Source organism: Molossus molossus, unplaced genomic scaffold (assembly GCF_014108415.1).
Source record: "Molossus molossus isolate mMolMol1 unplaced genomic scaffold, mMolMol1.p scaffold_m16_p_3, whole genome shotgun sequence".
Classification (NCBI taxonomy): Eukaryota; Metazoa; Chordata; class Mammalia; order Chiroptera; family Molossidae; genus Molossus; species Molossus molossus.
The window spans coordinates 83,721,746-83,744,869 of NW_023425366.1; the positions used below are offsets into that span (position 1 = coordinate 83,721,746).

General features: G+C 38.0%; 1 protein-coding gene across 1 annotated transcript in view; it reads left to right on the plus strand.

The window, feature by feature from the left end:
* The window catches only part of LVRN (laeverin), a 61,538-nt gene extending 38,874 nt beyond the window's left edge, over positions 1-22,664 (plus strand). The window contains exons 13-20 of the mRNA XM_036280155.1: positions 2,632-2,687; positions 6,469-6,622; positions 8,056-8,150; positions 10,299-10,406; positions 11,127-11,294; positions 11,662-11,799; positions 18,237-18,312; positions 22,261-22,664. Of these exons, the coding sequence (XP_036136048.1) occupies positions 2,632-2,687; positions 6,469-6,622; positions 8,056-8,150; positions 10,299-10,406; positions 11,127-11,294; positions 11,662-11,799; positions 18,237-18,312; positions 22,261-22,401 (936 nt within the window). The 3' untranslated portion in view covers positions 22,402-22,664. The remainder of the gene's footprint in view (positions 1-2,631; positions 2,688-6,468; positions 6,623-8,055; positions 8,151-10,298; positions 10,407-11,126; positions 11,295-11,661; positions 11,800-18,236; positions 18,313-22,260) is intronic.
* The last annotated feature ends 460 nt before the right edge of the window (positions 22,665-23,124 follow it).

Genomic DNA, 23,124 nt, shown 5'->3' on the forward strand with positions numbered 1-23,124 from the left:
CCTTTTATTAAATATAATTAATATTGCACTCTAGCCTTTCAGAGTTGAGCTTTTATAAACCTGTCTGATGGGAAAAGACCCTCCCCTCATTTCTTATTCTTAGACAGGGGAGATTTCAGATAAATGTATTGTATTTTTTAAAAATTATTTTTATTAATTTGTTTTTGTTACAGATGTTTCTCCTTTTCCCCCCATTAACACCCTCGTATTTTTTAACATTAGTTTAATTTTCCACAACAATTTTATATTTCTAGGTAAAAATAAGAATACATTTTCCTATTAACCATCAATTTTGTAATCTTAGTCAAGTTACTTAAATGTTCTCTCATTTCTTTACTTTAAAATGTAAATAATAGCCCTGGCCAGTTTGGCTCACATGGGTGTCGGCCCACGGACCAGAGAGACCCGGGTTCAGTTCCCACTAAGGGCACATACTTCGGTTGCAGTTTGTCCCTGGCCCCAGTTGGGGTCGTGTGGGTGGCAACCAGTCGATATGTCTCTCTCACATTGATGTCTCTCTCTCTCTCTTCCTCCCTCTCTCCCTCTCGCTCTATCGGAAAATAAATGCAAAAATGTCCTTGGGTGAGGATAAAAAACAATAATAATAAGATGTAAATAATATTATGTATTTCTTATTTATCATGAGGATTAGAGATGATGTAGGTAAATATATACTTAAAATTTCTAAGCCCAAAATAGGTGTGTAGTATATGCTAGAAAATGTTCATTTTCTAAAATTTACATTCTTCCTCTCCCTTGGAGGGGAGAATTGAATCCACAAAATATCAATAATAATCCAACATCACTTTAAATTGTGAAACAATTGCAAATCATTATGCAATCTATAAATATTAAAATGTAGCTCTAATCAGTAAGATGCTCATTGGCTGGATTAAACCCTACCTGCACTGGTGGAAATGGATGCTGGCATAGAAGTCTATAGAGTGGGCTCAGCTGTGAAACCTTGAGCAGTTCACTGAGACTCCATTTATTGAACTAGAGTGTTGAACTGAAAGAAGCCTTAGGTCTCCCTCTTTTTGAAAGTTCTCTGAGACACATACGGAGCAACCTCTCCACCAGAAGAACATTGATCAGGACCTTGGGTTTTGTTTTGTTTTGTTTTTTTTAATCCTCACCCGAGGATATTTTTCCATTTTTTGTACAGATAGAGTGGGAGGGAGAGAGAGGAAGTGAGAGAGAGAGAGAAACATCGACGTGAAGGGACACATCGAGTGGCTGCCACCCGCACGACCAACCAGGGCCGGGGACAAACTGCAACCGAAGTACATGCCCTTAGCGGGAACCGAACCCGGGTCTCTCCGGACCGCAGGCCGACGCTCTAACCGCTGAGCCAAACTGGCCAGGGCAGGACCTTGGGTTTTGGTTCAGGTAGACTTGTGTTTATATTTTTGTTCACCATTTACCAGGTGTGTGAACCTAGGCCTCTTATTTGGCCAGTCATGCCTCAGTTTCCTCATCTGTACACTAATGGGTGTAACAGACCGACCTTAAAGAGTTGTTGCGAAGATTAAATCAAGTGATGCATGTGTTATGTTTAACAGAGGCCTGACCCAATTCAGGCATTCAGAACATGTTCCATGAATTTTGAACATTATTATCATGTTTTTGAGTAAAGCTACAAAAACTACGTATGATGATATTTTGTTTTAAATCTTTTTCAGAGTAGCTAAATTCTTGTTAATTTCTAAGGGCTCTCTTGGCTTTGGAAGCATTAGGTCTTGTCATTGCAGCAATGATTTCTTGAAACCATTGTAGATTTGCTTATTTAAAGCCTGAGATCAATTATTCCTACAACATAATTGGTGAGCAAATAAAATATATTTTAATTATTAATATTACTATAGAAAATATGTTATTAGTGCCAGAAAAAAATGAGACTATTACCCAGGAAAAAATTAAGCTTGCTTCCTCAGATGTTCAAAGGAATGTAGTGAAGATAAATTTTCTAGTGTCAAATATATGAAAATGCTGGGAGGTGTTGGAAGAATACTGTGGGAGCCATTGGGCATCCTTAGGACACTAAAGCTGAGACAGAGTCCTGGCCTGGCAATGCCAAGGAGCTCACACAGAAGCTTAAGGAGTTAAGTTGGCAGTTGACCTCTGCCTTTTCATGATTCATAAGGCTCATTGGTGGTATTGTGTCAAGGTAGTAATATCTTGAGAAGAGAGATACCATTTTATAAAAGTACCTCAATATTACCAAAATAGTGCTAAATCATATTTAAGGCCTCCTATTCCAAAAAATCCCTCTGACAATAATTTGGACATTGTAGTACAATATAATATACGCTTTCTGTTTTGGAGAGGTCTTTTAAACTTGGCTTCCTGTTTTTATTTTTTAATATGCTGCTTTCAGGGAGAATTTTGGCAAAACTCTCAGCCTTATTTAATCTTTATGATTCATGTCCAGAGGGATCATTTATCAAAAACAGATGTATAATAAATAAATTATGGGGACTACCCTTAACATTTATCATTTCTCTACACGAGATAATTCACATGAAAGTACTTTGTAAGCAGCAATGATCTTTAAATGTTATTCTTTTACATTTTTTTCCTACTAAAAAAAAGTTCTCATCTTTTCTGCACATATTGGGATCTAATTTGCAGGCTATTCCTGTTATTCACAGACTGCAGCTGATCGATGATGCCTTTTCCTTGTCTAAGTGAGTATGTTTGCACCTTGAGAACTTACCACTGTGAACTTCATCACTATGAAGTTGGTTCTTTAGTATGTCCAGGCCCTAACTTATCAAAATTAGGATCAGATTCTGTGGTTATAATGGAATTTCATTACATAGAATTTCCTGGAATATGCAATAAACATGGATGAAACTTGAGGGCATTATGCTAAGTGAAATAAGCCAGTCACAAAAAGGCAAATACTGTAAGATCCCACTTCTATGAGGTATTTAGAGTAGTCAGAATCATAAAGACACAAAGTAGAATGGGGGCTCCCAGGGGCTGGGGGAAAGGGGAAAGAGAGAGATTATTTAATGAATATAGACTTTCAGTTTTACAAATGGAAAGAGTTAAGGAGATGGATGGTGGTGATGGTTGCACAACGTTGTGAATGCATTTAATGCCACTGAACTGTACACTTAAAAATGGTTACAGTGGTACATTTTATGTGTATTTTCCCACAATAAAAAAGAAAAAGAATCCTATTAGGAAAGAGCAAGAATCTCTATTACAATTACAAAGCCATAGAAAACAATGCTTTTTACAACAGTTTGAGAGGAAGATTATGTTCTTTCTCAAGTCAAAACTTGGCAGTCAATTATAATCAAAGTTCTATATATTTTCAATTTAATTAACTTTGGTGCAATATGATTTAAACTGATATGAAGAATTTTTTAAAGGGTCTTGAAAGAACAGCAAAGATGATTCGAAGTTTTAAGAGGAATCTTTTAAAGGAAAAGTTTGCAAAGGATGCGGCAGAGAAGCTATAAATAGAAAAAAGTTTAAATATTTATAAGATTACTACAAAAAATATAAGAATCATTACTATTACTACTATTATTATTATTATTTTAATCCTTATTCAAGGATTTTTTAAAATTGATTTTTCAAATACAGTTGGAAGGAGAGAGGGAGAGAGAGAAAGAAACATCGGTGTGAGAGAGACACATCAATTGGTTGCCTCCCGCACGACCCCCACCAGGGCCAGGGACCAAGCCGCAACTGAGGTATGTGCCCTTGACCGAAATCGAACCCAAAACTCTCGGGTCCAAGGGCTGATGCTCTAACCGCTGAGCTAAACCAGCCAGGGCAAGAATCATTATTTATTTTTTTTATCTTCACTTGAGGACATTTTTGCATTTATCTTCAGACAGAGCAGGAGGGAGAGAGGGGGGAAGAGAGAGAAATATTAATGTGAAAGAGACACACTGAGTGGTTGCCATAAATACAACCCCAACCTGGGCCGGGACACACTGCAACCGAGGTACATGCCCTTAGTGGGAACTGAACCCAGGACTCTCTGGTCTGTAGGCTGACGCTTTAAACGCTGAGCCAAACTGGCCAGGGCAAGAATCATCATTTTTAAAATATCAATCAGGAGTAAAAATTTAGCTAAACTGCAAGTGATACAGGTTTGCCTTTGTAAACTCTAGTAAAGTGTTAAAATGGATAAATTTAGGAAGGTTATAGATGTGTCCATATTTTTCTATGATATTGAGGGTTAAAGAAATAAGGTAACTGACATTTAAGAAACAAGTTCCTGGAAATAAATAGACTGTGAACTGACATTTTGAAGTGATTTATGTTGCCCACGGGTGATGGCTATAGGTATAAGTATAATGAGATATGGCATGTGTTTTAACGTATTACAAAACTATTGATTTTATTTATATTATATTTATTCAATATCATTTATATAAATAATATATATAAATATATATACATATACACATATATATGTATATATATATACACACATATATACATATACTTGCTGCTGGTAAGTATTTAACCAGGTAAATTAATAAATGTTCAGAATTTAAATGTTCAGACAATAAAATAAGGAGTATACATAGTAATTTATCTAGTGTATTCCCTCTTTCTTTGGCTTGTCATAGTTCTTGAATGAATGCCTGTTTATTTTATTCTTCATTTCTTTACTACGTTTTCCTTCTGTGACCTGCAGCATACTTCCTTGCTCACTGCTTTGTTGAAACTCTTCTCTGAGGTTACCATGACTTTGATACTGTTGACCATACCTCCTGGAAACTTCTATTTTGGCTTCCTGAGACTCCATTCTGCAAACCTGGTTCTACTCATGTGTCTGACTTCTCTTCTTCCTGCTGCTGTGAGCATCCTCAAGACCAGCAATGGTTATGTTATTTTTTTCTATCTTTCCTTTGGATAACACATGCATTTAAAAAAAATCCTCACCCAAGGATATTTTTCCATTTATCTTCAGATAGAGTGGGAGGGAGGGAGGGAAGGAGAGAGAGAAGGTGGGGAGGGGGTAGAGATATTATTGTGAGAGAGCCACATAGATTGGTTGCCTTCCACATGATCCCAACCAGGGCCGGGGACCAAACTGCAGCTGAGGTTTCTGCCCTTGACCAGAATCAAACCCTTGGCTCATTGGTCTGCAGGTCAACTCTCTAACCACTGAGCCAAACTGGCCAGGGCAACACATGCATTTTTAAATTTCAGTGATCATTTTATTATGTACATGTACAGTGCCTAGAAGATATAAGGTACTCAATAATGTTTGTGGAAGATATGTTGATGATTTCTACATTTACATCTCTACTTGTCTCTTCCTGTCTTCTGTTTATCCTGTCATTGTTCAAATTCAGCACTTGGGACACTGAACTTTATTTCTGTCTCTAAATTGCTCCTGCTGTCATCTCTTCTCTGTCAAAGGTACCACTATTCTTCCCATCACCCAAACTTGAAACATTAGAGATATCCTGAACTCCTCCACATCTTCCAAATAATGATCATATCTTACCTATTCGTTCTAGGGAAAGTCTTTTGGATTCTCACCTTACTACCTTCACTGCTTCCACACTAAGCCAGGCTTTCATCATCTTTTGCTTGGTCTATTGCATTAGCTTCTAGCCTTCAGTTCCCCTGAATTCCATTCTATCTTCTCCAGCACAATTGCAATTAAATTTTTAGGCATCAATTTCATGATGGTACCCAGTTGTCTAAATACCTTCCCACCACATGTACACTCTTCATCTTGACATTCATGGCTCTCCACGATTTTGATCCACCTTTCTTATGAGGCACCACCTTTCAACTATACACAAAATAAATCCTCTGCTTCAGTTAGCTTGGTCTGCCCATCATATCAATTCCCATTTATCTTCTTTGTCCTAAGCTATCTTCTTTTTCACTACTCATTTCAATCCTACCCATTCTTCATTGTTCTTCTCATATTCCTCCTCCAGAAGGCCTTTGTCTACTTTTCCATCACATGCATGTTTTCCTTTTTTGCTAATTTACTATATTCATTGCCTCTTTTAGGACCTTTTGTTAACAGCTACTTATTCACAAATCTCAGCTCCACACTGGAGCGATAAGCTCCTCAATGGTAGGCAAAAGTATTGTCCTATGTTCTAGTTTGTGCTGGCAGAACATTAGAGTATGACCTTTAATTAATATTTGTTGAATGGGAATTATACTCTCATAAGAATGCATACTAAATGCACAAATATTTCTTTGCCCCATAATGAGGTCAATATTTGGCCTAGATTTTCTATAGCCTCCGGGAATTTGGGTACTTAAATATCCAAATTGAAACTGAGGGTTGGTAAACATTGCTTGGTTCTCATCTTATTAACAAGATGGGGCCTTTACCCTCTGACTTCTTGATTTCACATAACTTGTTGAAGTCAGGCATTAAAGCATGGAAAAAATATGGACAGTGTGCAAATCATTTAGCAAGTGAAGTTTTTTTTTAGTGTGTGTTTTTAAACCAAACAGAAACAATTATATTGAGATCGAAACAGCACTTGATTTAACCAAGTACCTTGCTAAAGAAGACGAAATCATAGTATGGCATGCAGTTCTGGTGAACCTGCTACCCAGGAATGTTGTTTCTGATGTGAGCGACTATGATATATACACATTATTAAAGGTAATTTCATTCTTTGTTATGTGGTTTTAAAAAACCCATTCTTCCTCTTTCTGTGTTCTGAAGAGCATCTGTGAAGCAGGCCTTTCCAAAAGTAACAGTCTATTATATTAGTTCCATATATATTCATTTTTTTAGGTGTGACTCATTATTTTTAAAAGAAAATACCCTAAGTCATAAACCTGGTCCAAGAGATGCGTATGATAGAAGTTTGGAAAGGTACTTAATTCTTGTAGAAGAGGCACTGTGTCCTAAGAAACCAGAAGTAGATAGAAATGGTATGCCTTTTTTCTTACAGAAGAGGATAGTATGCATTAGTAACTATTTTCCAACAGAATGACTTTTAACAATCCTGTATTTGCAATTGAATACTCTGATTTACAGGGCCAGCACTTAAAACCAGAAAGGTATGTTCCAGAAAAAGTGAAAGTTTCAAAGTTGCTCTTGATGTTGTGCAGAGAGAGAAGGAAATTATAATTGAGTGAAGAAATAACATACTATAATAACTGAAACAACATAAAAAGAGAAAAGTTCTCTTGTTAGGTTTTACACGGTGATCATAAGATGGCACAGGTAAAATCAAAGCAAAGGTAGGGAGCAGCCCTTCAGAGGGTCAAGGGCCACGGACAAAGCAGGAAGTCGGTTCCGTGATAATGACGCCAAGTGAGTTTCTGGGGCAGGTTGACAGCAAGACCACAAACACCTCAGGGTCTGCAGTCTCTGTGCTCTATTGCCCAAAGTGCCGATGGGAACTTACTTGAATGTGGGGGTGGTGACCAAGAGGAGGCATGTAAATATGTGTGGGATCCAGGGGGCTCATTGATTATATCTGATGACTGGTTTTGCATAAATAAGTAAAAACTAATATTTGTTTTTAAAGAACTTTCATGAATAATATCTAGTTTAACCTCAGGAATGTATTTTAAACATGTAACTTCTATAATTTTATTATTTACTAGCCGATAGCTCAATTGAAGAAACTTTATTTCAGACACATACCTTAAATTTGTCCGAGGCATAAATCAGTTCTCCTTATTTTCTTGGAGATATATGTATATCGTAGACGTTTTAAGGTAGAAAGTTTAATAGTTTTGAATTTTTCATTTTTGAAGACAACCAGAAATAGATGAGGTGATATTAAATGATAATAATAGCTAACATTTATTTATTTATATGCCAGGCAGTTTGCTTACATACATTATATTATTTGGCTTACACAAAACTATAATAATGGTATTTTTGTAAACACCATATTTTGTATGAGAAAACTGAACCTATGAAGGTTAAAAAGAAACCAATCACACATTACTAACAAATAAAAACCATTTCTGAAGAAATATCTGTCACTATTAATGTCTTTTCAGATAAAGAGAAATACAGTGCAAATTCAGTGTTGTGAACCAGAACTAACAGTATATTTTCTTTACTGTTGATAGAAGTATCTATTAAAGAGACTTACATCAATATGGAATATTTATTCAACTATAATTTGTGAAAATGTGGCAGCATTGCAAGATGACTATTTAGCCTTGTAAGTATTTTTTGAACAGTAATAATTGCATAAATGATTAATATTAAAATAGGCTTCAGATTTACATAAGATCTTAATGCCTATGACTCACTGAGAGATTTTGTATGCTATTTTAGATCAGTAGCTTTGAGATTCGTGAGCTACACGTACCCTCACAGGAAATAATAGTTTAGAATCTTAATTTATCTGCAAAGCACATATGTGTATATACAGGAATTTTTAGCTCTACATTCTCAAATCTTAGGCTATTGTAAGTATGTCATACTATTGGTGAAGGGTTGTGCTAAGCAAAGGTCAGCCTATGCCAATGAATTGAAGGGTGTGGGAAGACGGCAGGGGAAAAGGGTTTTCTCTGTATGTCATTGGTGACAGGATTTCTACCACTGTGCAAATTTGATGGGAGAGCTTGATGAAATATACCAGTCACTGTGTGAAAATCATGTTACTAATGATTTTCACATCATTGGTTTGGTGAGGGGGTAAGCACGTCGTTGCGATGATCTGGAAGGGGGTGAAAGGCAGACGGTAGTTGTGCTGTCACCAGCCTCCCTGTGACCCAGGTTTGTGTGTGTGTGCTGGGCTCCCAGATTTACCTGGGGAGCTTGCAACCAGCTATGGTACAGGGGTACAGGGGTTAGATTTAAAGTACTAGTCAAATCAAGCTGAAATCAATTGGACCAAACGAGAAGTACAAAGTATACAAAATGTATTATCTTTCGCGAGTATCCTGCTGAGAGCGGAGACATTTTAGTGCTAGGGCCTGTGACTGGAAGGACATAGGCTTAAACGGACAAGTCGACGGAAGATAGGAGGACTAGTTGGGATAGTATATGTGTAGGCATGTGTGAATAAACAGGAAGGCAAAAGTGTACTCAGTCAAGCAGCACACCTGTTAACTAGCCGTGTCCTTGGACTAGTTAATTGGACTGAAGTGACCTGCTTTTTGTAGCATCCCAAGACCAGGTCTCTTTGGAGCAACCTTGCTGCAGCCAGCTTGGGATGGGTGGAGAGATGGAGTGTGTGTACAAACGAATGTCTCTCAGGGGGCCCTCACCCTTGGACTTCCCACTTCTGCTTACCAGAAGGCCAGGCCAAGCTAGGTTGAAAGTAGAGGGGGGAGCAATAGAGATTTGGCCCTTGCATTTTCTGTAACTTGTGGTCAGTTTGAATTCCTTTACCTCTGACTCCAAACTTGGGGAGAGTAGGGAGATACACCTCAGGCACCACTTACCTGGATTTATTGTTGTTCTCCACTGTATTCTTTTGAACTTACTTGTTTTGAACTGTAATACATACCCCTTCTTAGCTATAAAAGCAAAACAAAAACCCCTATCCTTTTTCTGGCCATAAATATAAGAGCCAGGAGGAATTGAAGAAGAAACAGAAGCTTAAGTAAGGGAAAGCACATTGCCAAAGGAGAGAGAGAAACCATTCCCTTTCTTCTCCATGTATAAAGAACTATTTTTAAGAGGATTGGATCAAATACTCTAAAGTCATTTTTTATTCACAAGGCAATTATTGTAAAAGCGAGGAAAAATAAATTGATAGCAGATGTGGAGTGTGTGTACACTGTGTGTGACTGAGGGAGATGAAGGATGGCAGTCATTTATTTCTAACTTTTCAAAAAATTCCCGTGTTAGGGGCTTATTTGGTGCCTGAGAGCCTCTCAGAAATATTTCTTTGAATCTTAAACACATTTGTTATCCAAAAAGCTTTTTTCTTTTTCTTTCTTCTTCTTTTTTTTTTTATAAGCAAACTTAATGTTATTGGAAGGATGTTTTTATTTTTTTATCCTTACCCGAGGACATTTTTACATTTTTTGTTTAGATAGAGTGGGAGGGTGGGAGGGAGAGAAAGAGAGAGAGAGAGAGAGAGAAACATTGATGTGAAAGGGTTACATCAAGTGGCTGCCTCCCACATGACCCAACCAGGGCAGGGCCGGGGACAAACTGCAACCAATGTATGTGTCCTGAGCGAGAACTGAACCTGGGTCTCTCTGGACTGCAGGCCGACGATCTAACCGCTGAACCAAACAGGCCAGGGCTGGAAGGATGTTTCTCAATACCCATTCTTTTATGAAACATTCTTGGAGGGGAAAAAAAAGTGGTAATGCAAAATAAAATGTTTTTCTTTGACTTTTCCTTCAAGAATATCACTGGAAAAACTTTTTGAGGCTGTATGTTTGTTGGGCCTTGAGGACTGTCTTCAGCTGTCAAGAGAACTCTTCAAAAACTGGATGAACCATCCAGAGAATGAGTAAGAGTGATATTGGAATTGCCCTTGTTTTTGTCCTGTTTCCACATCAACAATTTCTTTACCTTTTTGATACTCTCACTCTGGAAGTGATTGTTTTGCTTTCACTTGGTTAATTTCTCTCTCCTACTATATTTTTCAAGTATTGTTTAAAACAAAACAAAACAGCAATTGTCTAATGTAGGTCTGTGCATAACAATAGATGGGAATTTATACAGTGATAGTCACCCAGGACCTCTCATTGCCGGTGCATTCCTATAAGCACTGGTGCTTATTTTGAGTCTTATTTAGGTTCTTCTTTATTATATATATCAGAGCAGCTTTTTCCTCTATGATTTCGTCATCTCTCTCAGAGCTGAGACTAAGACTCTGTTATTTTGGTTTTATTATATTACCTGTAATATATCACCTCAGATGGACATTTAGGAAATGTGATAATAAGATATGAAACCAAACTTATTATCAGCATATACCTACTGTTTGTACTATTCTAATTTACTTCTCCCTTACCCCTTAGTTTCTGAACTAATATGACGATTTCATCTCATGATAGTAACACTAAAGACAGGTCCCACAGTTGCCTTTCTAAATCCCTACTGTTGATCTTTATATCTGAGATCTCAATGTTGTTTTTCTAGATATATAATTCTAAATATATGACAACCTAGGTAAACATATAACTTAACTGCTATGAGAAATATCATTGCATGTTATACTTTACAGAATACCTTATCCAATTAAAACTGTGATTTTATGTTATGGCATTGCCTTGGGAAGTGATAAAGAATGGGACTTTTTGTTAAATATCTACACTAATAACACAAAGGCAGAAGAAAAGTTTCAACTTGTTTATGCAATGAGCTGCAGTAAACACCCATGGATACTTAACAGGTGATTATGGTCAACTTACCTTGAAAGTTACTGGTGGACTGGTTGGGTCGTGTGGGTGGCAACCACTCGATGTGTCGCTTTCACGTCGATGTTTCTCTCTCTCTCTCTCTCCCTCTCACTCTATCTGAACAAAATATCAAAAAATGTCCTCGGGTGAGGATAAAAAACAAAACAAAAAAAAAAACGAAAGTTACTGGTGGAAGAAAGCAATTAATAAACCAAAAGGAAGCACTGTGCTAAGATAAGAATTAATAAATATTTGTGCATCATTAATTTAGAATCATATGGGATTTTGATTCCACTTATTTAAATTAACTTTTTATGTTGGATAATTTTTACATATTAATGTGCAAATGCATTTTTGCAGATATATGGAATATGCCATCACTACATCTCTGTTTGATTTTAATGAAACAAATGTAATTGACATTGTGGCAGCATCTGAAGTTGGCCGGTATGTCGCAAGAGACTTTTTAGTCAACCATTGGCAAGCTGTAAGTGAGAGGTAAGAAGGAGATGTGGGATCGCTCTTTCATTGAGGTCATGGTTTGTGCTAGGAGCACAGATCCAGTCTGGCTAGGTCACAAAAGTCCTTTGCACCGACTAGAAAGGGGGTGATTTTTCTTGTATTTAGTCTCACCACACACTGGCTGTGCTGTGGAAGAGAAGGTCACTTATCTGTTTTGGCTTTCTGAATGAAAATGGATTTGCATGGAATAGTTTTATACCATAATTTTCCCACTGTGCCTGCTAAGAAGTTTGAAACAGATTAGAGCAAGTGATTTTTTTCTGGTGTGCATGTGCATCATCCATTTATTTATTTTGTGAAGTACATCACCATATATTTATGAAATAACAGTGTTTATTATTACATCTGGATGTCGCTCATGTGTTTTATTTGTAAGATTCCCTTTATATATCTAGATTCCATATTCTTGAACTTTTTAAATAGTTCTCATAATTTAAGGTTAAACTGCTTGCTTCCTAACCCATCTATTGAGTAAAGTATACATTGACATGCGAATATCAGACAGCATGCCCTGGACGGCTGGTCTTTCTAAAACATTACTTAACCATACATTCCTAATAATCACATACTGTAGAGTTAGCATATACAAGGTAACCAACAGTTCAGGTCCAAATACCTGTACCCTTGGAAGATGCTCTGTATAAATAGGTTTTGAAACAGAAAGTGTGTTTAGAATGAAAATGTTTAAAAATGTGAATAAGGTTCTCTTAAAGAGCAAAATAATGCAATGGGGTAGTATTTTTTTGTTTGATTGGTTTTACTGTGGACATTTATTGAACACCTTTACGACACCAAAAATAATGTAGTTTTAAATCAGAAATGAAAAATGTGTAGATAAAAGTTTATTTGTACAGTACCATTTACTCATCAGTGGAATATACATAGCCTATTCACATACTGAGAAAATTGTCTATCTCCTGTTTTAAATTATTTATCATTTTAGGTTTATTGCTTCAGGGGGCCTCATGAATTCCTTAAATTTCCTGAGATCCCTAAGACCTTGGGGGTAAATGGTGTTTTCATTTTTGCTTAAATCATTAAAAATAATCCCCTCCTTCCTAGGTTCTACTTCTCACTGGGAATTTGGTACTTGGGACATAAATCAGAATTATTTCCATAGGTCCCTTGTTCCATGAGGTCTCAGAGATGCCAATCACCTAGGGTTGTCTGTCAGTTTCTGTTCTCTCTCCCTGGAGCTTGTAACAGAAGCTCTCTCCCCATGTTCACTCTAGGTCTGAAATACCTGGCTTTGCAGGTCTGAGAAGCCATCTGCCCTCTTGTCCTGGTCATATTGCCCAAGGTCATTCACTACAGCTACAGTCCTTGACTGTTTTCTTCCAGAACTTCCTGCTGAACAACCTAGTAGTGATTTTGGAATTAAAATATTGAAAGAACAGTTTCTTTGAGAACTATGTCATGAGTTGCCCGAGGGCCTTGTGATCATCATAGGCTTTCATGTTCTCCATCGCTTCTGAAGCACTGCTGGGCCCAAGGATGACACACGTTCACAATTACTTCCAGGCCTCGTCCTTCCTAGTGCCTGGCATTTGGTGTGCAGGACTGCAAGTGTTAAGGATTGTTGTGTAGTGTTGTTGTAGCTCAAGGGGACATGGCACCTGTCAGCCACAGGCCGTATTTACTGTAGGCACAAACCAGACGCTTCCTAATGTGGCAGAGCTTCAGAATCACCTGCAGGGGCTAGTGACCTAAGACCACCAAGCCCACCTAACCCTTTAAACTCAGAATCTGCCCAAATAGGGCAGGAAATCTGTACCTTTCACTAGCTCCCCAGGTGACTCCAGTAGAATTAAAAAGCTATCTAAGGTGCATTGCTCAACATGATAACCACTAGCTAACATGTGGATATTTAAATTTAAATTAAAGTTCAATAAAATTTGAAGTGCAGCTTCTTTGTTGCACTAGCCCTGTTTTAAGTGTTGATTGTGGGCAGTAGCTACATATTAGACAGCTCAGATATCAAACACGTCCATCATCACAGGAAGTTCAACTGGGTGGCATTGCCCTCAGGGTACACCAGCCCTCAGTTCGGTTTCCCCTCTCTTCTTACCTCCTTCAGATCACATGTGCCAATTAAGCCCTGAAAATGGCTTTGAGCAACGCATGAGAAAGATTGCTCTTAATTTAAAAGACTTTGAGGGTGTTTTAATTTTTATTTCTCAGAAGAACATTTCCCTGCATTTAGAGAACAGGAACACATTGGCAGCACGCTCTGAAAAATCTATTGTCTAGCTATTTATTTAAATGAACTACATTAATTATCTGTATTAAATAAGAGCACAAAAGGTAATTTTTTAAACTTCAAATGGGTCTTATCCTTACCCCAAGAAGTTCCTAAAATTGTAAGTGTGTGAACTTTTAACCATGGCTTAAATATTTTTCTTTTATAAACGAGATGCTATGCTCATAAAATAGATGCCTCTTCTGTTTATGGTAAATTCATTTCAGCTCATTAATGCCTGGTACAAAATGACTTTCAGATTCAAATAAATGTCTTTTCTGTATTTAATACATATATTTTCAGGGGTCAGTTTATATTCACCAGTCTTTCTGAGTTTTGTAAATGGTTTTGATTAAATAGACAGCAATAATATTTATGAATTGTTAGAAGGAATAAATAACAATTTAAAATTAATAATTAAAATGTGACATACACTAAGAATGGCATAGGAATGCATACTTCTTTGGACATCAGAATATTTATCATTTATTAAACAGTTATATTTGACATGAATATATGCATGTTACATCTTCATATAATAATAAAAGTAGTATAAAAGTATAAGTAAACACATGCTTATGACAAATTAAGTTTTATTAATAATGTGGAAAGGTTTTATTCTGAATTTGCTAAAATGTAACTGATCACTTGCAAGTTGGTACTGAAATTAGTGTTTCTCCAGCATGTTCCACTGAGCATTATGCAGGGAAGATGTTGATAAGCCTGCTGTTAATTAAGAAGACAATAGTCCAATGAGTATGGAAACCATCTGTTTTAACCTCCACTTTTGCAAATTCACAGTATATGATAACATCATAAAGGCTCCAAGAAACCCTGTAAAAGGAAATCTAGAGTTTTCCATATACTTTGCCTAGACTTACATCTGCAGTCCTGCTACACACTATAATGCTAATGTAAACCAAGTGTCCCTTTGCTAGTAGATCAGTTGTATCCACAGAAAGACAGAGGAGAAAGTAAGTTCCCCACTGGATTTGGGGTGTTGAACACACAATACAGTGTACAGATAATGTGTTGTGGAATTGTGCACCTGAAACCTGTTCAATTTTGTTAACCGGTGTTACCCCAATAAATTAAATAAAAAGGAAAAAAAAGAAAGAAAGAAAGGGAGTTCTTTAACCCTCTCATTTGAAACTATAACTAGAACATCTATTTATTATTTGCTGATGAGCATTTAGGCCTTGGTTTCCTCTTCTATAAAATGAAAGGCATGTATTTGATTAATTCTAAGATTCTTCCTAGTAATAAAATGTTTGGTTTTTATATGCCAAGGCACAGTTAGTTTAAGCTGTTGTTGGGGGTATAAAGTGATTAGAATGTGGAGACGGGGATGAAGAGGGCTTTGGGGATTCAAAGGGAAGAACGGGAATTGAGTGAGATTTGAACAGGCAGAGTTGGAAAAAGTCACCTTCCACATGGAAGGACTGAAAGACAGACCTTATGTGACTGGTACTAGTCACATAACTGGATGGAGCTTGGGGCACTGGAAAAGTCTAGTGGGAGAGTTGAGCACGCTGCCAAGAGCAGTTCAGGAACACCTGCTCCCCTCAACCAGGCCTGGAACTCTTCTCAGGAGGCCTAATCTGAACGTATATTTTGGAATATTTGATTGGGTACAACATCTACAGCTTGTTCCTGCCCCTCACTCCCATGTGCAGGCACTGCACTGGTCTCTGAGGGGTAAGTAGTTAACTGTTGGGCCAAAGATGATTCGTTGAGCACTGATCTAAATGAAGGAACCACCACTGACCATAAAGACATCTTTCAGGTTACAGAAAAATCAATATGTACATGCAGATGTGGATAGATTCTATGGAAGAATGTGTGAATAGAGATGAAACAATAGGACTTTTGTGACTTTATTGTATGTGATAAAAATTATAATTGTGTCCTTATCATCCTAGTTAAGTTGCTTTTGACTTTCTTAAAACTGTGTGGATTTCACAGCCTACAGGAAAACCCTAGCCTTCCCTTATTTCTTATAGAATACAAGGTATAGTCAGTTTCAAACGCAACAGGTCCGAAATGAATATTACCCTTTTCTTTACCAAACACTTGATTTCTCCTCCAAATGTTGTTATAGTGCCTAAAGTTCTAAGCTTGAAACCTGCACTTATGTTTACTTCTTTTCTGTTGTATTTTATGATGAGGAGCACAGAGTTGAAAGGTTAAATAGGAGCACGAAGGGATTGCGTGATGGAGTCGACCATTCCCACCGCCCGTCACTGCATTGGGCTGGATGCCTTGGGCTCCGATGCTTGCCTAGTGGCCATGCTTGCCACAGGAAGTCAGACATGGCAGGGAAGGGAGCAGAGAGGAGGGCAAATGTGAAAAAGGAAAGAGGCAGAAGGCAAGCCAGACTAGAGTACCCATATCACTGTGTCCACACTAGCATTGACTGTTATAATATATTTAAAAGGGCAACCATGCTGATACCCACTGACTCTTATCTTTATATTAATTAGAATGCATTTGACTACTGGTATAATAAACTACTTGTAAAGTATATATTTTTATCAGTAATATTTCAAAGAGATTGCTCAGTCAACAAGAGTAACAAATCTTCTCTGTCTCAAAAATATCTCCTCTTAACTCTTGCAAGATGAGGAAGGAATGCTGTGTGCCAAGTACTCTGATAGATGCCCCCACATACATGATCTCTTTTACTCTCCAGAACAATGCATCTAACTTTTTGTTATTCCCTATTTTTGCAATTTATAAGTTGTTCATGGTAACTTCAAATTGAGCCCTGCCTCTTGTTGTAACCTTTCTCCTGGATCTGGTAGAAAATCACACATTTAGCACCCTAAGTAGTTTTCCACTTTTTTTTTTTTTAAGGTTGGAACTTGGTTTCTTTGCAAATTTTACCAAGTTCTTGAGTCATCTCACAGACTTTTCATACTTGGCCAATAAAAATGAAGAATTAAGAAATATTTCCACTTTCCCCATAGAAACAAGTCTGCTTGTCTGAATCACATGTAGACTGTCTCTTTTCCTCCACTTCACTCAAGTAAACACAGTTTACACTATAGCTGGGAACTTCAAAAAACAAAAACACTGTTTGCTCTTACTCTTGTCTGTGTCTTATGCCAACATTAATTCTTGCAATTTTTAATCTCAAGTATATATTTTTGAAATAAATCAATTGTGTGAATTAATTATCAAGGCAGTTCAACCATTTATTAGTCAGTCCATACTAACCCTATTTTAATTTTCTTTCTTTCTTAATGCATCCAAAAGTCTTTATTTACTTTTTTAACCACAGCACCACTTTGGGCAGGTATGTATCTGCTCTTTCTCTACAGCAACACTTCATGGCTTTTTTTTTTTTTTTTTTAATATATGATTCTCATTGGGTATTTAAGGACACTAAACTAAGGGGGAAGTTTCAGTGACCACGCTTGTTTAAGGGAACGTGAGTAGAGTCGAGTCGGGTACTTAGCCTTGAGTAATCAGTCACCAGCATTTGGAGAATCTCAGATGATATGGATCCTCTCTCTAAAAAGCACATACAAATACAAAATTTTAAATGAGCTTCCAGGGTATTTTAGTCAGAGTTTCTGAAACCAATCCCACAGTCGTTACTGTTTTTTAGGGGGCATAATTTGCATATTTTCTTACGCCCTTACGCATTTTCTTAATTTGAGGTATGTGACATCTATTTTAACTTCATTTAAAAAGATAAAACAGTTGCCATTGTTATTGTTTTTAAGAAGAGTTTTTTACATTTAAGTAAACTAAAAACAATTACACAAATCAATATTTAAGTATAAATATTTTTAGTGCTAATAGAATTTTTCAATTGATTTTCAAGAGAGGGGAAGAGAGAGAGAGAGAAACATCAATTTTGTTGTTCTACTTATTTATGGATTCATTGGTTGTTTCTTGTATGTGCCCTGACCGGAGATTGAACCTGCAACCTTGATGTATTGAGACAACGCTCTAACCTACTGAGCTACCCATTCAGGGCTAGAATTTGTTATATAATAGATTTTCTATTGAAAGATGAAGGTAAACTAGTTATACATGTTTTCTCTTAGATATGGGACATAGAAATTAAAAGGGGCTATATACTTAGCATTTATCTGGCAAATAAAGTATAGCTTTGTCTTGCAAAACATTTTCCAAACCTGATTAGCATCTTGTTGCTTTGCAGATATGGAACACAATCACTGGTTACACTGATGTATATAATAGGGAGAACCATAAGCACAGATTTACAGATCATGGAGGTAAGTACTTTAAATATTGTGAATTACAATAATAGTTGGGAAGCTACTTTTTTTGTGTCATTCGAAGTTTCTAAAATTAAAAATAATAGCGTATCTGAATTATTACATTCTATACTCCCATTGATGCTATTGTAACTGCACATGAAATGTTTTTGATTCTATTTTGCTCCTGAGGGTCGGACATCATTCTTTCTTATCTGAGTTATTGCAGTGGCCTCTGGCCCAGGCTCCCTGCCCCAGGCTGGTCTTGCCTCCATCTACTCTTCACATTGCTGCCAGCCCTTGTCCTGCTCCCAAAGCTTTCGTAGCTTATCAGTTTTTAGGAAATTTTCAGATCTTTTTATTAGCACACAAAACCCTCAATAGTTTGGCCCCTGCCTTATTCTGTAGCTTCATTTTTGGCCAGCTCACCACTGAGAATCAGAAAGCAAGAGAGACAGACACCCCAAACACTTTTTCTCCAGCTATACTCTTCCACTTACAGATTTTCTAAAATTATCACGTTGTTCCACATTTTCTAGATTTTAGAAACTCTCTACCTTCTGTCTGGGGCACCCTCCCTAGCCCTGTCCTTGACTAGTTAATTCCTACTAATTCTTTAAGACCCTGCTCCAACCTCCTATTCTAGGGATTTTTTATGAACTGATTTAAAATCTTTTCTCCTCCATAGTCTCAAATCATTGTATCAATATCTCTATCATAACACTTACCACATTATAGTGTAATCAGTGTATGAATACATCTACTCCATGAGGCTAAAATAAGTTCCCTGTGGACTGAGACCATATTTTAATTATATCCATATTCTGGAACATAACATGGGGCTTGCTGTTTCTAGTCTCTGCTTTCCTCTGGGATGAATTTCTTCTTGGGCAGGCTTTCTCCACATGGAGGCAAGCATAGGTCCAGGCTTCCATGATCCTTAGCACCCTTAGTTGTAGAAGAAGGAATCCTTTCTCACCCAGCTGCAAGTTCCAGCCCTGAAGGAAGGACTCTGGTTGGCCCTACTTGGGTCACATGCACCAATCACCATGTCCAGGGGAAATAAAATACTCTGACTGGCGTGCCCTGGGTCATGTACCCATATTTGGAACCAGCCCCACCCAAACCACAGGCACCAGGATAGGGGACGGGTAGCTCTGGAAAGGAAAGGGGAATACTATAACCACAAGGTAAACTGAAGGGCAAAAGCAAATGTCTGCAAAAAAGCCACACACGCCCAAAGTAAAGCAAAGGTAAAATATAAACACAACCTCTACACACCCGTCAGCACAGGTAAAATTAGAAAGGTTTACAATGCCCAAGGTTAGCAAAGCCACAAAGCAACTGGAACTCTCTTACCCTTCTGGTAGGAATGTAACATGGCACAATGACTTTGAAAAACAGGCAGTATTTTTTTAATGTTAATTAGACACACATGACCCAACAATTCCACTTTTCGGTTTTTACTCAAAAGAAAGGGACACCTACATCCACCCAAATATGTTCATAGCAGCTTTATTCACACTAGCCCCAAACTGGAAACCATCTAAACTGGAATGGGTGAATGAACACAGAAAATGTGATATAGCCATACAACGGAATACTACCCCACAAGAAAAAAAACAAGTTCATGTGGCAACATGAATGAATTTCAAGATGATCGTGCTGAGTAAAAGAGACCAGACACTTTCTAGGATATGCAAACTGATCTATAGTAATGAAAGGGAAATCAGTGGTTGCCCGGGACATCGGGAGGGAGGGATGGCCTGGAAAGGGCATGAAGCAACTTATGTGAGCGATGGAAATGTATCTTGACTGTGGCTACGGTTTTACAAGCGTATACAAATATCCAGACTCAACTTGTACACTTTAAGTGGATACAATTTATTGTCCATAAATTTTATCTCAATAAATTGGTTACAAATTTTTAGAAATACGTGAGGACAAATTAACCATGGCCTAGAATTATATTAATAAAAATAGAAATGGCTTGTAAATAAGAAAGGAAAATCAATTTCCCTGCCCCAGCAAGTGAACAAATAAATGCTTAGGTCATAAAGGCCTGAAATTTGATCCTGAGCAAGAAAAAGAGAAGCAGTCAGTTATGCAGTTGTGATAGAGAGAGAGAGGAAGAACTGCTAATTCCTGAAGGAATTATCTTTGATTGGCTTGCCTGAAGCTGAGCTGCGGGGACCTGATTTATTAGGGATTCCCTGGACAAGGAATGAAGGGCACACCCAGAAATGCTGGAAGGGAAGCTCCTAGAATCCAAGGCTGAGTTTGTGTTGTATCTTCTAAAGTTATCAGTTTATCTTTGTGATTTATCTCTGCAGAACCCAGTCAAGTTTTGTTGTATGTTTGTTTTTTCAATCCTTACCCTAGGATGTATATTTTTGCCATTTATCTTCAGGTAGAGAGGGAGAGAGAGAGAGAGAGACATCAATGTGAGAGAGACACATAAACTGGTTGCCTCCCGCATGACCCCGACCAGGGCCGGGGATGAACCGCAACCGAGGTACATGCTCTTGACTGGAATCGAACCTGCAACTCTTTGGTCTGCGGGTCAATGCTCTAACTGCTGAACCAAACCAAGCCAGGGCTGTTGTTGTGATTGGTTTGTTTGTTTGTTTGTTTGTTTTTAATTTTTAGAGAGGAAGTGGGGGAGGGGGGGAGAGAAACAACATCCATCAGTTGCCTCTAGCACATGCCCCAACCGGAGATTGAACCCGCCACATTCTGGTGTCCAGGACAACATTCCAATCAACTGAGCCATACTGGCCCGGGCTTCTTCTTGTTGTTGTTTAATGAATGAATGAAGGTTGTATAAATTTAGCAGTCCTCAAAGTACCAATACTCTATAGTTACTGATAGTTGTTTTTTTTTTTAAGTAAAAGTGGATTTAACAGTGATGAAATTTTTACAATTTTGAAAACAAGTTAGCTATGATAAATATCTTTGCCAAAAACCTATTAATTCACATAATAATATTGAAAATAATTACTAAAAGAGGATGAAAAGAAAGTCCTTCTCCCTCTGTAGCAGACAGTTTCTGCACACTCTTGTCTTCTTTTGCTCTGTTCTTAACCTCTACCCCGCTGGAGCCTGGCCTCACTCATGCTCTCAAGCACATATGAAACCCCACCTGCAATGCACAGGCCCTTACTCCCTTCCCACCCACTGCAGGTGCACAATCCTATGGGGCTGCGGGCATGTGGCTCCCACTGCCTGGCAGGTGTGGCCAGGTGTGGAGGAGGGTGGGAGGTTTGTTCTGGTTCCTTAGACTACTTTTTCCTAGAACCTTCCTTTTCTTTTACATCACTATTAGCCTTGATAGCCCTGTTACTACTCAATTTCAAGTTCATTAGGGTTTAAGGGACATTTTATGAGCTGGCATGGGTACACGGTCATCTCACGTGTTCTGAGTTTTAACTCATTGATGGAGAAATAGACTTGGAATATAACTAATTGGTCAATTGGGGTCTGCCTTGTATATGATACTGGGTATATTCCTATAACTGAATGCTTCATTTGACTCAATGGAGGAATTTAGTCAATGGACAAATCCACGATCTAAATATTTTTAGATAAGGATAACATTTGTAAAGACAGAGATGTTGCATGCCAGTTTTGAGCTTTGAAAGTTGACAAGTATATTTGGAGATAAGAAAAGATCTCACTGTATCTCTCTTCACAAATCTTGCCTCATATCCAGTATGGATTCAGTAAATCTGTACTGAGCACCTAATAGGTGCATGGGGAATAGAGCAGTGAATAAAATAGATGAAGTTCCCACTTCATGGGACGTCCAGTCTACATCTGATTCTTCAGGCCAAGTGGTCTTCACACATTTCTACCCATTCTAACTGTCATTGGCTGTTTGCAAACTCATGTTGTGACTTAGCGTGGACTGTCTTGTTTTGTCTAAATGAGAAGTTGGCCTGCCCTGACCATCTCTTTGTCTTTCAGCTGCAGCAGTTCTTCAGCCCCATGCTGGAGGAGCACCAGAGGCTCACAGCTCATGCCAAATTACAGGCAATAAAGAACGAAAATCTGAAAAACAAAAACCAAAGTGCCAGGATAGCTGCGTGGCTACGGAAAAACACATAATTTAGCGGCTACTTTTGGCGTCCTTCTTTGTATATTATAATGTAGTTTGCTGACAGCTTTGTCTTCCAACACTTTGGGAGCCTACAGGACCACATGCTTTGTTATTTGTATTTCAGTCGCATTTACTACTCCGAGCCCTGTTCCTCCGCGTTGTCACCTTGGCTCCGAGGAGCTCGCCAGCACTGCCGCATTTCTGGGGAAGATTTCACTTCCAGTTGGGCTATAAAACCACAGAATTTACTTTAAATGCCTTGTAAGAACAACGTTACCTTTGAAAGTCTTGCTTATTCTGTTGTGAAGGCCAGTGGAATATTAACGCATTGGCTAAATGAGCACATTCTTTTCTGAGGGAAATATAGATTTGCAATACTCTAGGGTTTGCTTAGTTCAATAATTGAAAAGAAAAATGAGCAAATAACACAACAGTGTAAAGAAACAGAAACCAGAAGAAGAACACTCCCTAGAAATCAGAAAAGCTGAAGAAAAGCAAGTTTTAAAAAGAAGGAGCAGCCAATTTTATGAGCCCCGTGAAGTGCCCTAAAGGCAAGAAATGTGTCATCTGACCTTTTCTCTCTCCCCAGGGTGCCTAAGGCTTCATACCAGGCTTCACTGGCTCCCGAATTTATGGTGTCACACTCACACCCAGGATCGCAGGATCCTTGAAGAGCTTTCAGGCTTGGAGGCCAGATTGAAGAGGCAGGTTCTCCCCGGGAGCTCTTGACT